Source organism: Planococcus citri, chromosome 1, assembly GCF_950023065.1.
Source record: "Planococcus citri chromosome 1, ihPlaCitr1.1, whole genome shotgun sequence".
NCBI lineage: Eukaryota > Metazoa > Arthropoda > Insecta > Hemiptera > Pseudococcidae > Planococcus > Planococcus citri.
The window spans coordinates 82,537,818-82,553,877 of NC_088677.1; the positions used below are offsets into that span (position 1 = coordinate 82,537,818).

Genomic DNA, 16,060 nt, shown 5'->3' on the forward strand with positions numbered 1-16,060 from the left:
TTCTGTCGATGATTATTCTCGCTTCAATTTTCAAACTGGACAAATTTATTTAGAAAAACTGATTGTAGATTTTGAGACGACCATATACGGGCAAATTGTGATTAGCTGGCTTTTCCTTTTTGAATCAAGCTTATATATCACCGCTTTACATTTCAGTGCATCATTTTATTGTTATTGTACTGACTGCTGATGAATACATCATGCGATGTTACCATTTATAGATAATTCATAATTTCCTGGAAAAATCTCCGCGAGTATTGCTTTGTTCGTTTGATAACATTGCATCAAAATTTCATCAATTTGAATTTTTCTCGTTGAAATGTCAAATCTCAAACTTGAAAGTTGACAAAAAAGTACATCATTTTTTTAAAACTCAAATTTATCAAAAGGTCGCCTTTTGAAGAATGTTTTGAAAGATTTAACTATTTGAATGAAATCTGAAACATGATTCTTGAATCTGATAACGCATCTGGACTTCGTATTGCAATTGCTGAAGAATTGCAAGTACAGAGTTAGTTTCGTATTCGGAGCTTCTTGTCTCTTGCATTTAGGTATATTAGTACTCTTTTACATAATGTTTCCTGTTCTTATTTAGCAAATTCTAATTATTTGAAAATTTCCTTTTGGTTTCAGAATTATTGTCGGATAATTTGACTTACTTGAGTGGATATCACAATAATCATATTCATTGAAATACTCTCTACCACTGTCGCACGACGTGTTTTGGTCAATGAATGTTGAACAAGATGCAGAATTTTCGTGGTAAGTAGAAGAATAATAAATTAATAATTATACTTAGGTACAATAGCAAAATTATACGTAGGTACCTATATTTATCATGGCTGTATGAACAATTATTGAGTATATTTAATATCTTCAGCTTAGTTGCAATAGGTATAGGGTATCTGGGGGTACACATATGCCACGTATTAAAATGGAGCATTTTATTAAAGTTACAAATATTATGTACATTTGAAGAGTGATATTCCAAAACTCGCTTTGTCCATTTTCACAACTTTTCAGGAGAGAGGAAAAACAGTTTCCCTTTAAACGGGTAAATTGGATTTTTAGGCGAGTTTAGCACTTTATTTGGGTGGATTTATGATGTAGGAGTGTAGGTATACACTTCATCCACTAAATACTGCTGAAAAAAATTTCAATAAAAATGGACAAAGCGCGTTTTGGAACATTATTTTTTTTAAAATTTTTAATGAATTGGCTATTTAGGTGACTTTAACACCTCATTTTGGTAGGTTGATGATGTAGGAATGTGAGTTAATACTTCATCTACCAGGTACCGCTGAAAATCCAACTTCGACAAAAATGGACAAAGCGAGTTTTGGAATATCACTCTTCATTTGGTTTAATTGAATTAATTAGCCTAGGTTCGTTCACATAAAATATGCTCAAATGCTTGCGGGGAAAAAAATGCCGTCTGTTTTTTATATTTTCAAAGTAAACGATTGGTTTCATTTGCCTTGTGACTGTATACTGAGCTAATGCTTGAGCAATCTGAATAAGATTCTTCAATTACCTAGGTGCAAATTAAATTTTTTTAAATGTTTAATATTTACCATAGTAGTAAATTAGGGTAGAATTCACACTTTTGGTGTAATAAGGTTACCTTTCAAACAAACGAACATTTTTGAATGCAGGATGTTAAATTACCCCCAAAAGTTCGAAATTTTCAAAATTGATTTTTTTAAAAATGTAACCTTATTACTCCGCAGGTGCAAATTTAAATTCTGAATGGTAAAAAAATTTTCACTTACTGGATCCATCTTTTTTAGTATGGCTTCTAAATCGTGAATGATTCTAGTAAAGTCTGGTCGATTTTCTGGCAAATGGTTCCAGCATTTAACCATTAGGCAGTACCTGTTACAGAAATTTATGTATTACAATATAGGTAAGTACCTATTCACTAATTATTATGAGCATTCATTGGTTTCTCCACAAAAATGATATTATAAACGTCGGAAATTAGTGATTTTGTCGATTGATTGAAGTCTAGGTACGTACGTGTCCATCGAACAACCTTCAGGTTTTTTCAAGCGGTATCCCGATCGAATGTCTTTCAGTAGTTTTCCTGCGTCGTCGTAGGCAGCATAGGGAACTTCGCCAAAAGTCACAATCTCCCAAAGTAATATACCGTACGACCACCTGCATGTATTAATAAATCTACATATATTCAAGGTGTAAAAATTTGATGTTAAATATTATTGAAAAGCTTTATAGGTACCTACGTGAGTAATTGAATGTACATTTATGTAAGATCAATCCCCGCTTCCATTTACCTACATTATACCTATGCATTTGTCATGTTTATTGTTGCACTTACACATCAGATTTTGTGGAATGACGTCGGTGCGTTATGGTTTCAGGTGCTATCCATTTTACCGGAAATCTGCCTTTAGACTTTTGTTTATAGTAGTCAGAATTTCGAATATCTTTGGCTAATCCAAAATCAGCTATTTTCAGCACATATTCGTCAAATATCAGGATATTTCGAGCAGCGAGGTCTCGGTGAATTAGCTGAGGAATTGAAAACATTTTATTATTTCAGTAGAGTTAGGCTGTTCGCCTGTTCCACTATCAACTTGATGAAAATACTTACTCTCATAGAAGCCAAGTATTCCATGCCTGTGGCTATTTGTAGAGCAAATGTGAGCTGAACTTTTTCAGACAAGTCATTCTCCCTGGCTGTTGAAGGTTGATGGTGGTTTCTGAGGAAATCGAGTAAATTTCCATGAGGAGAGTATTCGATGATGACGAGCAACGGCCCATTTTGTGTACAACATCCGAGTAGACTAAGTACGTTGTCATGTCTGCCAATTAGTTTCAACAGTTCCATTTCGGTTACTAAGCTAACCATGTCTGTGTCTTTGTGGGTGGCTGTGAAATGAATACACATACTTATGTAAATTGATTCATTATGTAAAGTATGTACAATTTTTTTAATGCATTTTTCGCTTTGTGAAGTGACTAAATCACTCGAATCACCTGAAGTGAGTTTTGGTAAATTTTTAAAAATGATTTTGCTGGATTTTCTCATAACAATCTTTGTGATTTTTTTGGTACGTACTCGGCTACTTCTTTTTTTTCTTTGAGAGGGGGGGGGGGGGTCAACTCACTGAGTAATATTTTCGCACTTGGAAAGAAAATACGCCCCCTACGAAAAACAAAGTTTATAAATATACCTAGAGACTTACTTTTCAACATTTTTACTGCTGCTGTTGTGACGATGTGTGGCTGTAATAGGCCTGAAACATTTCCTTTGACAACTCTTCCAAACTCTCCTTCTCCTAGAAATTCCCCCAGAACAACGTTTTCTCGAGGAATTTCCCACTTTTCATCCAATGGTAATTCGTATTCACTCCTCGGTCCTTCATATTCGGTCCTCGGTGTTGGGGCCACTTCTTCTGCATCTATTATTGGATAAGATTCGTATACGACCGTGACGTTTGGTATTTTCTAGAATTGTAATGAGAGGTTAGGTGAAGGTAGATTAGATTCTTTGTTAGGATAAAATTCATGAATTTTTCTAAAAAAGTTGCCCTGAAACTAAAGTACCCAAAGTTTCAGACATTTTTCGTCAATTCGTTGACGAATGGAGGGGGCTCCGAGGAGGAGAATTTTTTTCACACGTTCGTCTACACGTTGGTAAAATATCTCAAAAATGCAATTTTTTTCATTTTTTAGGTTTCTGATGGTATTTTTGCAGTAAGTGTAAAACTTGTATTTTTTTTTCTTGAAAATGAAAAAAAAATGTCAGTATAATTTTTTGACATTTTATTCTGCATAAAAATGACTAAAACTGAGAATTTTTCAGAATTTTTACTCGGCGGACATCATGGTTACATTTTAATTATAAGTCTTTAAATTGATTTTTGGGTTTTTGAAAGTGGCAACACTGATTTTGACATCATTCGTCGATTACCCTCTCAAAGTACTACAAATTTTTAAAAAAGTTCGAAGTTCTATACCATGTACAACAGCAACAATTTGCAACTAAAATTTTCCATTTTCGGCCATTTTGGAGAACTTTGAAGCGCCACAGCCCCGTCAAAAAAAATCGAAAAAATGTCCGGTTTGCGTCATTCGTCATCGTTTGATGACCTCTACACATGATCTGATTTTTAAAAAAATCGAAGATCTATCGTGCAAAAATCTGCCGATTTGACATGGAATGAGCCATAGTTATATTTGAAATGATAAGGGTAGAGGCACCAAATATGGACCACTTTTTTTTGGAGGATTGCCACATGAAAACTATAGGAGGTAGAAACCCCCACAAAGGCTTAAAATGAAGTTCCATCCTTCCACTAACACTGTACAAAACTTCAAGGGTGAAGGTCAACTTTAAGTATGTTTTTTTTATTGTTGAGTGATAAGTGTCAAAATGACAGTTCGAAATTTTGGACGCCTAATATGGACCACCCATAAAATTTCAAAATAAACATACTTCCACATTTTTCAAAAGGTCATATTTATTTGTAGAAATGAACAAAAAAACTTATTCTAAGCAGTTCAGGTTAATTTTGAATATTTTTTTCAATTTGTTGAATGATGAGTGTCAAAATGACAGTTCAAAATTTTGGATGCCTAATATGGACCACCTAAAGAATAATTTCAAAATAAACATATTTTTATGTTTCAAAACATCATATTTATTAGTAGAAATAAACAAAAAAAAAAGTATTTCAAGCATTCCCCTTTTCAGCGGCTGTAAAAAATGAGTAAAAAATTCAATATCACAGGTGGTCCATATTAGCGCACCCCATAAAAAAAAACTTTGCACCAAAAATTTCTGTACATACCCTCATTTTTAGCAAAAACTGATCACTCCAGCAGAAACTACATCCTTTTTTGATATTATAAACATCAATGACATTTAGAAAATTACACCACATATATATTTTAATAAAAGTTGAAAAACACACTAAAAAAAATTTTCAGTGTCTCGAAACAGTTTTTTGTAAATTTCTCAGCGAGTTTTGACTTTACAGTTATCATTTTTGTCTCATTCGTTTTTTTGATGAAAAATACATCAGAATACATTTTTTCCTGACAGATTGCGCTAATTACCAACGAGAACGGGCGTTGGTCCATATTGCGGACTGGTCCATAATTAGTGCCCTTACCCTTATTTGGAAAAAAATTGAATTTGAGTGATCACTTTTAAACCACAATATCTTTTTTAATACACACTACGAATTTGTTGCAAAAAGGAATTGCAATTTTATGTTTTGAAGCGTTAAATTTTTCTTTTGCGAGTCATAAAAACAATTTGAGAAATTTTCAGCTAATGAATTGACACCAAATTTCTATCTATTTGGCTTTTTGTTATGGGATCATTCTACGTCGAATCGAATCGACGTAGAAGTGGTGAGGGTGGGGAGTCGGCAATTTTTTTGAAATGTTTCCTGTTGAAAGACCTTCCGAAGAAATGACCAATCCCGCAAATCGCAGCCTTCTAGCCCTTTTTTAAAGACTGCTAGGGGGTGTCAAAGTTTTCAGTGAACTTGAAATAGGTATCATCCATTTCAACAGTGGCTTACTCGATAATCGCGATACCTACAAAAATGGAACTTTTTTCAATAGTTAGGGATTTTGAAGGGCTTTTTGGTGATATAGAGCTTTAGGTGATATCATAAAAATCAGTGTTGCCACTTTCTTTCGTACGAAAAATCAGCTCGGAATGTTTCAAAACGTAGTTTTCCTATCGTTCCGATCCTCAAAAATTCTGAAAAAAATATATTATGGACAACTTTTCATGCTGAACAACATATGTACTAGTATTGAAAAATTGCTATGGCGTTATTTTGTAAAGTCGATTTAAAAAAATTGAAAGTTTACGAAAAAATTCGATTTTTTGATTTAAAACACGAAGAAAAGTTTTGATTGGTGAAGTTGACCCATTTGACACCTATTTTTACGTATCCGTTGAAACAGTTGAAAAAAAACCTTTCACTCGATAAAATGAACTCATCACAAAAAATCAAAATTCCGAGTGAATTGAAAAAATAAACGAATTTTACTTTTTTTGCGATGAGTGTAGTTTTTATCAACTGTTTCATGAAATACATGCGTCGAATAGACGTCAAAACAAGACAGCTGAACAAATTTTAACTTTTTTTGATGTTTGGAATTAAAAATTGAATTTTTTCGAATTTTAATTTTCTGTGATGAGTTTATTTCATCTAGTGAAATGGGGTTTTCGACTTTTTCAACGTCAACTTCACCAATCAACATTTTTTTTCTTGTTTTAAATTTAAAAAAATCGTTTTTTTTCGCAAACTTTTAGTTTTTTAAAATCGACTTTACGAAATAATGCCATTCCAATTTTTTAATATGTTGTTTAGCATGAAAAGTTGACTATAATATATTTTCTTCAAAATTTTAGAGAGTCGGAATGATATGAAAACTATAAGTACGTTTTAAAACTTTTCAAGCAAATTCTTTGTACGAAAAAAAGTGGCAACACTGATTCTTATGATACCATCAAAAAGCATTTCAAGATCCCCACCTACTGGAAAAAATCAATTTCGTTAGGTATCGCGGTTATCGAGTAATCCACTGCTGAAATGGATGATATTTCAAGTTCACTGAAAACTTTGACACCCCCTGGCAGCCTTTAAAAAAGGGTTAGAGGGCTGCGATTTGCGCCATTGGTTATCCATTCGGAAGGTCATTCCACAGAAAAAATTTCAAAAAAACGCCGACCCTCCTTTTACCACTTCTTGGTCGAGAATTGACGTAGAATGACTTTATAGCTTCTAAATCTGTAAATTCGGCATTGGAAATCAACATAGGTACCTACCTCATCTTTTGAGAAACATTGAGGAAAGTTCTCAATTCCCAAAATGAGATAATCAATCAAGTACATTCTTGAAATCTATCGATTGAATTTCTCTCAGGGGTTAAAGGGTAAAGGTGGGATGTTGAGTGTATTTGTATTAGAAATTTCTGAATGAATACTCACCAATATAGTTGATTCATTTTCGTCCAGCTCGATTTCGTTTTCGATCACCACGCGTTTTACGCATTGCGACATTGCTATCATTTCCATACCCATTTTATTGATTTGTTGTTGCATTTTTCGCGATCTTACTGCAGATTTTCTAGAACGAATGACAAACACCGCGACTATAACAACAGTTACTGTTATTATTAGGGCGATTATTAAATAGATGTTTTCTGTTAACCAATTAGTCGATTGGTTTTTGGACAAGTTTTTTTGAAATATTGTCGAATTCGAACATTTCTGTATATCATGCAACCATGGATCAGTAATGTTGAAAGTATCATTTAAGCTGTAGTATTTACATTCTTCAGTTTCCGAATTCCACATACATGAGTAGTTCTTATTCAGACATGCTGTGCATTGATCGCCCATATGGGCGCATTTATACACCACAATATGTGTGTTGTACGTGTTATCAAGTGGTATTGATGCATTCCATAATACAGATAATTCGACTGTTATGAAAGGTATCGATTCTGTGTATGTAAATATCTCATCATTACATTTGATATCACCCTCTTTCAAATCATTTCCTGGAAAACGGTAACCTCCAAAGAGCGTTAATTGTGTCCTCTCTTTTTTAGAGTCAAATACAAATTTGCATATCAATTTTCCCTCCTGTAAATTCGATGGCATCTTATAATATACTTGTATTTGTTCGGTCTTTTCTGTGTGGGCAGATATATAAATGTCTGATTCATGTTTTGTGAAGAACTGTGGGCAAAACAACGCGTTTTTTGAGAATTTATTACCATCATATAATGATTTACTACTCCGCCGTGAGAAATTGGTGCTGCTAGAATTCATTCCTATTACTATATCATCTTGTTTCCAAATTGCATTATCTGTGCACCTAAATTCATTCACATACCACTTACATGGATAAGGAGAACTCATACATGATAAACACGATTTGTACGTTGTACAATCAAAAAATTGGATAAGAATTTTTTTAAATACTGGGAAATGGTTTGTCTGGACTGATAGCTCTGCTCCTATGGAATGGCTATTGAGGGGCGTTGGCGGTAAATTATTGGGAGGTGGTGTCACGCAGTTGATGCTATTTTTATTGCATATGCTTGTTGTATTGATGGAAAAATTGCCAAATTCGAATAAACATATTATTGTATGATTGATGAACAGATGGCGAGTTATTACTTTGAAAGTTACATTTGATTCCGCTGTTCTTGAGAATTTGTCTGCTGGACTTGAAGACGCGTCTATGTATTTATTGATATCATACGAGACCCAATTGATGTGATTTTGTTCGAAATCACACTCTGATTTCAAGCAACATCTATTACTAAGAAAACACCATCCACAATAAGGATCTTTTATCACTAAACATGCGTCTGATGTGTTATATTCATCGCAACTATGTATTTTGACTTTGGTGAGTTTCTTTCTGGTCATCACGTATAAAAAGTTCATTGTTGAATCAAACAGCATATCACTATGTACTTTCGTTCCCGCATCAATTGTTATGTCTGCATATTTACTTGCAGGGTACAAATCCGTCGAATCAAATCCTTTTATTGATATTTTCAGTAGGCGACCATCATTATTACCAAGAAACAAGATTGTGTGATTGTTAATTGAGGTAACCGCCATTGCTGACACAAATACTTCACTAGGTGGATGCGAAAATATCAGGTCTCCTCTCAGTGGTTCATCCTTTTGAATCAGAGAATCTAATTCATTTATTTGATGCCTGCATACTGAAAAAGTTTCTGCCCACCCATTCTCATCATTGATGTACTCTGTTTGTACTGTGAACAAGAGTTTTTCTTCTGTTTCATGTAAACCTGTTTTTGAACCAGAATCTGGATTTCCCTTTTGGAAATAGGCAAGCGAGGTTCTTCCGGTCCGTGTCAGATCTGTACCACCTGAAGTGCAAATTATAGCAACTCTATTGCACGAATTGTTTTTATGAGTATCTGCTTTAATTATATACCCAGGTACTAGATGCCTTGGATCAGTGTTCCCGGCGATAAAATAGCCGACGTTTTCAGAACTGAAACCATAAATTAATTCATCATAATTGCGTGCAGTGGGACACACGTTTCTTGTAAAATGGAAGGCAGTATTTTGTGTAAGAACTGATGAAAAATATTCACGTTCTAAATTTTTGATAGTTACTGTTTGTATTGATGTTTCATTATGGACTGGAGTAAAACCAACATACAGTGTTGATAGTGGTGTTGTTGAATTCTTTGATAAACTAGGAGCTATGAAGGCTACAGTAGGATGCCGATAGTGACTTTCTACAATAGGTTCAAACCTAGTTAGCCAGATCTTCGAAATATTATTGATATCGTGAGCATGACAGATACCCTTGAAAAAAGTACCGCATGATATCAGTTGCTGATTCTGATAGTCCAATGCGAGCACCTCGTTCCCATTGAACGTTGTTGTATTTCGCTTCAATTTTTGTATGCAGTTGGGAGCAGTACAATCTGAACGGCTGAGTTCCGATATGGTGTAATTAATTTGCAGTTCGAGATCTGTTGATAATTGATAGATACGGTTTACTGCGCCTATATATACCCATCTTCCATATTCATCCACTGCCAAGTGATTGAACTCTATGGCGTTTTCATCTGGAAACACTTTCCACGTTTTCTTACCTGACTTATTTGCATTCGAGTAATTCGTGTTCAGGCAAAATATAAACGTGTGTATCAATAGTTTGGGTAAGAGCTTAGGAAGATTCATTGCGATAAAAATTTCGAATGTTCAGGCTACGCTATCATTCGGTTGATTTACCATTATTTTTTTTACCGGGTAATGTAGATTTCGTTTTGAAATATCTGGAAGCATATTAAAGAAGAGAATATGGACTTTAGTCTTATAACATCATGTTAATATAGTTGGTGTTTGATGTATTTTAATTAGCGCATGTGGGTCATTCCATCCTCAATTCAACCAAAGTTTTTGAGTCATGACCTTCAACTTCGCTTGATTTTTTTTATAATGTCTACGCACCCAATAAGTAAGAAACCCGCTATCATGTTTGGTCCCAGCCCCCAGAGGGGAGTGGGTGTGAGGGGCGATCAATTATTTTCACATTGCCTCTGGGTACTCAACTTCAGCAGCGCATACCTCCAAAGCTAACAAGGGAGGTGCCCCAAGTGACATGCACCGATTTAAATGATTTTTGCACCATTGGATAGAGGACATCGAACATAGTCTACCACAAAATTTTCAGCTGCTGAAGTTGATATTTCGATTTTTCAGAGCAATTTTTTGATTTTCACATAGTAATTTGGAAAAGTTGGCCAAAAATAGTCGGCGGAGGTCGCATACCGAAACCTCCCATATTATTTGGGCATTTCAATACTTATGATAAGACTAGCCCACGGTGGAATTTTCAGCTGCTGAAGTTGATATTTGAGCCCTCAAGGGCGATTTTTTGATTTTCACATTGCAATTTTAAAAAATTGGCCAAAAATAGTCGGCGGAGGTCGCATACCGAAACCTCCCATATTATTTGGGCATTTCAAAACTTATGATAAGACTAGCCCACGGTGGAATTTTCAGCTGCTGAAGTTGATATTTGAGCCCTCAAGGGCAATTTTATGATTTTCACATTGCAATTTGGAAAAATTGGCCAAAAATAGTCGGCGGAGGTCGCATACCGAAACCTCCCATATTATTTGGGCATTTCAATACTTATGATAAGACTAGCCCACGGTGGAATTTTCAGCTGCTGAAGTTGATATTTGAGCCCTCCAGGGCGGTTTTTTGATTTTCACATTGCAATTTGGAAAAATTGGCCAAAAATAGTCGGCGGAGGTCGCATACCGAAACCTCCCATAATATTTGGGCATTTCAATACTTATGATGAGACTAGCCCACGGTAAAATTTTCAGCTGCTGAAGTTGATATTTGAGTCCTCCAGGGCGATTTTTCTATTTTCACAATTATTGCTATGTGAAAATCGAAAAATTGCTCTGAAAAATCGAAATATCAACTTCAGCAGCTGAAAATTTTGTGGTAGACTATGTTCGATGTCCTCTATCCAATGGTGCAAGAATCATTAAAATCGGTGCATGTCACCTGGGGCACCTCCCTTGTAAGATACTTTGATCAAAACAGATTTCACAGTTCGAAAGGTCATTGCATTTTGAAATTTTCAAGTACCCAGCTGGCAAAGCATTAACTGCGCTCCTAGAAGCGTATGGTAGCGCCGCTACTATTACAATTTTTAAGTAAAATACGTACATAATATGTTGAAATTTTCAAAAGTTGAAAGTTGAAATTTCAAAATGGCGCTATAGGTGTGAGCTACCGTTTAAAATTCTGAAAAAATTTCCATAGATGTACCTTTTGATGGTCTTTCGAAATATTCAATTTTCGTGATGGGATATTTTAATAGCGGCGGAACACCCTTCCACAAAATTTGAGCAAACCTTTTAAAAAAAAAATCTGGGACATGCGATATATCGAATTCTATAATATTATTATTTATTTTCAGTAACGCTGAACACGAATATGATGTCAAATTTCTTTTGGACCTCATCCACGGCCTCCAGCACTTCCCCAAAGGAGGTAATTATACCAAAGGTTTCGAGCGTTTACTTCTTTTTTCTGTGTAACAGTCACAAAAGAGGACCTGAAGCTCCGTGAATGCGGTTTAATAAAAAAACTAGACAGGTATGTGTAGCTATAACTGCCTTTCAACAGCTATAACCGCTATTACATACATAGCTACTTAGTGCATAAGTGGCTCAACCATGTCACAGTGACGAGAAATAATAATATTTTCGAAACTGTCATTGCTTCTAAATGATAATTGTTTTTCGGTGTTTTCATACATATCTTCCATATTACAAAATTTCAGAATAGGTAATTTCTAAGTTTGCATTGCCTCGAGATTAAAAAATTTCTAGTTGATTTTCATAGTGTGCGTTGTTTTAAAATTTACAACATTTCAAATCAATTTCCCGAATTTTGCATTGCAATGCTGCTGAGTTATGAAATTTCCAATAAATTTTTAGAATTCACATTGCCTGTAATGACCAAATTTTGAATAATTTTTCAGAATTATTCTTATTGTCTTCATATTACAAAATTTCAAATCAATTTTCAAGTTCATACTGTCCACAAATTGCAAAACGTTTACTCAATTTTTGAAATTCACATTGCCTCTAATTTTTCAGAATTTCCATTATCTTCATTAGGTACAATATTTTATATCAATTTCCCATGCCCCAGATTTTTTTTTTGATAGTTTTGCCCAAATTTGTAGGAGGGGTGCTCCCCAGTCGAAAATCCATTAAAAGATCCCATCTCAAAAATTAAATATTTCAAAAAACCATCAAAATGTAGGTAAGTACAATTGTACATGTATGGAAATTTTTTCAGAATGTGTAGACATTGTAAACAAAGTTGGAGTGAAATCATAAGACAGGACTTGCAAAATTGCAATTTTTTTGGTCAAATTGACATTGAATGACCCATGAGGAAGAACCTTTACCGAACATTGAATTCGAGCAGGCCCCTAGCGGATGCACCGAAAGGGGCCCTCGAAATCTTACTTTCCCCCAGAATCTTTCTTACCGACATTTCGTTAGAAAAGTGGAGTATTGTATTGTATTTGTTACGATAGTGAGATGAATCAATTCGTTCGCGAATGATTCATAAACAAAAGTCAATGTGTTCGCGAATGATCCACAAAAATAATTCAATTCGTTCGTGAATGATTGACCAAAAATTGAGTAAGTAAATGAATCCATTCGTTCGCGAACGAATCACTTATATGAATCGATTCGTTCGCGAACGAGTCACCTATACGAATCGATTCGTTCACCAACGAGACACTTATACGAATCGATTGGTTCGCGAACGAGTCACTTGTATGAATCAATTCGTTCGCAAACGAGTCACTTACACGAATCAATTCGTTCGCGAATGAATGTTTAAAAAAAAGTGGATCAATTCGTTCGTAAAAGATTTCTATTTTACGAAAAGTCGGTCTTCTCACGCTAAATGCGTGAAAGTTTTGTTTTCTGTCTCGGATACTTGAGTGCGAATTGTACAATTTGTTTTTATTTCTTATTTAATTGAGTATACGAAAATAGTCCATCTGATAAGAAAAATCTGCCCTCCGGGTGGAGGGGGGAGGGAATGAAATTACAATTTTGCCGATTGATATAATATGTACTCACATTTAGGTAGGTTCATTAAAAAATTGTTATTTTCATTTTTGAATTTATGGGATGGTTCGAAACGGGATTCTTTTTCGTTTAAATATAAGAATTGACCTCATGGAAGCAAAAAATTGGTTTATTTCCTTTGATCCTTTGATACATACAAAAATTTAGAATTTGAATGGCAAGTTTTTAAAAATTTTAATTTTGAAAATGGAAAGTAGGGTTTGTACCCAATTAATCCACCAAAAAAATAATTTTGTAACAGAAAAATTTCGAAAAATTGATCAAAAAGTAATTGAAAAGTAATTGAAAAGTAATTGAAAAGTAATTGAAAAGTAGCCAGAAAGGTGTCAAAATGCGAACAAAACATTTTAATGCAGAAAAAAATCACACAAAAAAAGGATTAAGTATTACGAATTGAAGTGTATTTAATTTTGAAAAGTTGAACTATTTTGAAATTTTCTGACAATTTTCGGCAAACAACGAACGTAACAATTTTTGACAATTTCTGACAAAAAAGGCGATTCTTGGAGAAATAAAACGAGACTGACAATTTTAACCAAAGGAGTGGTTTTCGGACAGCTTCTGGTGAAAAAGCGAGACATTTGGATAATTTTCTAAAAAAATCGGAAATTCGAGATTTTCTAAAAAAAAAAAGAATATTTTTAGAAATTTTGTAGTAAAAAGGCGAGGATTTTTTTACAATTTTTGGCAAACAACAAATTTTTAAGTATAAGAAATTAAGTACTAAGACCTACATATTTTCGCGATTTTTTTTCGAAAAGTGAGATTTTTCACTTCGCAACTTATGAAAATTTTACCTACGTAAAAAATCGCGACTTTTAAACTGCGGAAAAGCTAGCATTTTCAGTACAATAATAGGGAAGACTTTTGGACAATTTTTGGGAGGTGATAAAACTTTTGAGAATTTTTTGCAAAAAACCGAGATATTCGACAATTTAAAGCTAAAATTGGGACTGACTATTTTTGTGGAAAAGCACGAATTTTTGACTATTATTGGCCTACAAAGGCAGACATTGTTTGCTCACTGATAATTTTTTAGGTGGAAAAGCGGGATTTTTAGGTACCTAAATTTTAGAAAGGGGAATGGATGCTTCCCGATTTTTTTGGTGAAAAAGTTACAATTGACAAGAAACAAGGCTATACGGAAATTTTGACAAAAGATGAGATTTTTATCTACTTTTGGCAGAAATGATTTGAATAGAAGAAATTTTCAAACCGCGAATTTTCCCAAAAATGAGCCATTTGATTTGCACAGCCGCCCAGTAGAATCGTAAAAATTATCCTGGATTTTGATGATGATGGTCTATGGGTCCACGCAGAATCTCAAATATAGGTACTATAATCTGAATCTGAACCATTTTTCCGATTAAGTAAGCAACTAGAGCGGAAAAACTGCGGTTTTTTCGAAAATGTCCCTTCTTGAGAGCTCAATTTCAAATTAAAATTACTAAAATTACGAAGTTGTTCACTGAATGTTGGTTTAAATTTTTCAATTTTTTTTGGTGTTTTGTTTTGGATCCATGTTTATGTATGAATTGTACGTGTAGAATCGTGAGAGGTGAATAGATAAGTATTTAACCTTCAGAAAATGTGGATTAGTGACGCAATCACCGATTATTTTTTAAAATGAAATTTCATAAAACAGACAACAAGGAGTAATAGTTGCAAATGGCTTACCTTCGGCGAATAATCTTGTAATAAAAACGTCGTCGAGCAAAGAATCAATATTGAAATTCTGGTTCTTGGTTTCCTAAATTATTGAAGTATAGCGTACAATGGATCACGATTTGTTGTAAAATTGATCACAAAACAGATACCGAAAAATGTTGACGTTAGACACACATGACTTTGAGAGATGGGTTGTGAAAATTGCACTGAGAAGAGATTGAGTGATCATTTCAATTTATAAGTTCTTTGGGCAACATACGTGGCTTTGATTGTCATTTTTCATTTCCTCTGGATAACTGTTTTTTTATGAAAATTTGTTGATAGTTGCATAAAAACAGGATAATGATTAATTAATCACAACTAGTTACAATGCAAAATTTTAATAAGTGCAGCGACATTATCGAATGAAAACAAGTCGTCATTTCCTCAGGTTTTCCTGTTGATGGTTATTTTCGACATTGTCGGAAGTGGTAATCGCCAACAGAGAATAACACCTGTACTTACCTATTCATATACCATATGTAGGTATAAGTGGGGGAGAATGAGGATGTTCTGGACAGGGTGATGTTCTGGACAAAATCTAGTTTGATCAGTTTGACTGTGCCTAAAAAATTTTTCCCCCCAAAATTACGTGGCACTGTGGTACTACATTCGTTTGCACTAACAAACATTCCAGTAGCAGTTCATAACACGAAAATATTTGACTTTTTCAAAAATGTGTATGATTTTTGTGAAGTCAACGATTTTTTATTTCGAGTATGACTACAAGAAAAAACGGCTGGAGAACAAACTACAGGCAATTATGAAATTAGTAAACCTTAATTTATAACGTGAATTTGTGATATTCATCCTCAAACGTTTTCAAACTTGTGATATTTCCGTTTGATTCCAAAATGAGGGCCGGGTGTTATGTTCTGGACACTTTGTTACATTAAATGTATGGAATACCTACATTGTCTCAGAATCATAAGAAATGCATAAAAGATTCGAAAACTGGCCTAGAAAGAAAGAAAGCTTGATTTTGCGTGGATATGCGTCCTTTAGAGGATGAATAAGGTGGATATTGATGATTTTCGTCGAGTATCTATTTTTAGTAAATTTACTAGGTAAAAGCACGATGATGTGAAGGAGTTCACGGTGCACAATGCGACAGTTTTATATTGATATGTTATTAGATTATTATCAAATG

At 34.2% G+C, this 16,060-nt stretch overlaps 1 protein-coding gene across 1 annotated transcript; it reads right to left on the reverse strand.

Moving 5' to 3' along the window:
- Positions 1-825: 825 nt before the first annotated feature.
- Positions 826-15,064, reverse strand: LOC135837916 (plexin-A4-like). Its single transcript, XM_065353361.1, has 8 exons — positions 14,881-15,064; positions 6,983-9,834; positions 3,210-3,471; positions 2,615-2,892; positions 2,339-2,532; positions 2,020-2,160; positions 1,773-1,875; positions 826-1,534 (listed from the first exon to the last, which is right to left on the reverse strand). The coding sequence occupies exons 2-8, from the start codon at positions 9,737-9,739 to the stop codon at positions 1,451-1,453; spliced, it is 3,819 nt and encodes a 1,272-aa protein (XP_065209433.1). The 5' UTR covers positions 9,740-9,834; positions 14,881-15,064; the 3' UTR covers positions 826-1,450.
- Positions 15,065-16,060: the final 996 nt, after the last annotated feature.

What these genes read in the sequence shown, in the direction of transcription:
- LOC135837916 (XM_065353361.1), bottom strand. Translation starts at nt 9,739, where the DNA reads ATGAATCTTCCTAAGCTCTTACCCAAACTATTGATACACACGTTTATA. An exon ending in AATACTTGGCTTCTATGAGA is followed by an intron (nt 2,533 to 2,614) that starts GTAAGTATTTTC and finishes TCAATTCCTCAG; the next exon opens with CTAATTCACCGAGACCTCGC. An exon ending in CATTCCACAAAATCTGATGT is followed by an intron (nt 2,161 to 2,338) that starts GTAAGTGCAACA and finishes TAATACATGCAG; the next exon opens with GTGGTCGTACGGTATATTAC.